The following is a 485-nucleotide window of genomic DNA, read 5'->3' as shown; positions in this document are numbered from 1 at the left end:
AATTTTCCGCCCCAACTGGCTCAGCACATATCCGGAATCCACAGATAGCTTCCACCATCGACTGTCATGGTATTCCACTTCTCGGTTCCAGTCAGTGATGTAGTGACGCCGCAAACGATCCACTTGGCTCTTGCTTTGTCCCCCACCATAGTTGTACACCAAGTCAAACGCTTGACCATTTCCCACGGCACGGCAGTCTCTCGCTACACGCTCTTCAAGCGAGCTCCGTTTTTTACAGAACTCGCGCAAGCTGCCGCCACTATAGAAGTACTGCTCCTTAGCAATTTTTGAATATGGTGTGTTCTTCCGCTTGACCTTGCGTAGACCAGTTTCAGTAACCCAGTCCGTTAACTTCGCGTACTGCAGGAGGTCAGCATCACGCCACGCCGGCAAAACCACCATGCTGGAGTTGTCGTCTTGTTTCGCGTCAAACTGGCACGATGTTGCGAGAACATCGAACGGCATGTAGTTTTTGTCGGGGTCCT

At 51.5% G+C, this 485-nt stretch overlaps 1 protein-coding gene across 1 annotated transcript; it reads right to left on the bottom strand.

Moving 5' to 3' along the window:
* Window positions 1–16: 16 nt before the first annotated feature.
* PHALS_06505 (uncharacterized protein) lies at window positions 17–465 on the bottom strand (the record flags this gene model as incomplete). Its single annotated transcript, XM_024719798.1, has 1 exon — window positions 17–465. A coding segment is annotated over one exon (449 nt), but the record flags the coding sequence as incomplete, so codon positions are not given.
* Between the last annotated feature and the right edge of the window lie 20 nt (window positions 466–485).

The sequence above is a fragment of the Plasmopara halstedii genome, assembly GCF_900000015.1.
Source record: "Plasmopara halstedii genome assembly, contig: Scaffold_3018, whole genome shotgun sequence".
Taxonomy (NCBI): Eukaryota; Oomycota; class Peronosporomycetes; order Peronosporales; family Peronosporaceae; genus Plasmopara; species Plasmopara halstedii.
Note: the sequence above shows the minus strand (reverse complement) of the source record. Positions and strands in the feature narration are given on the sequence as shown.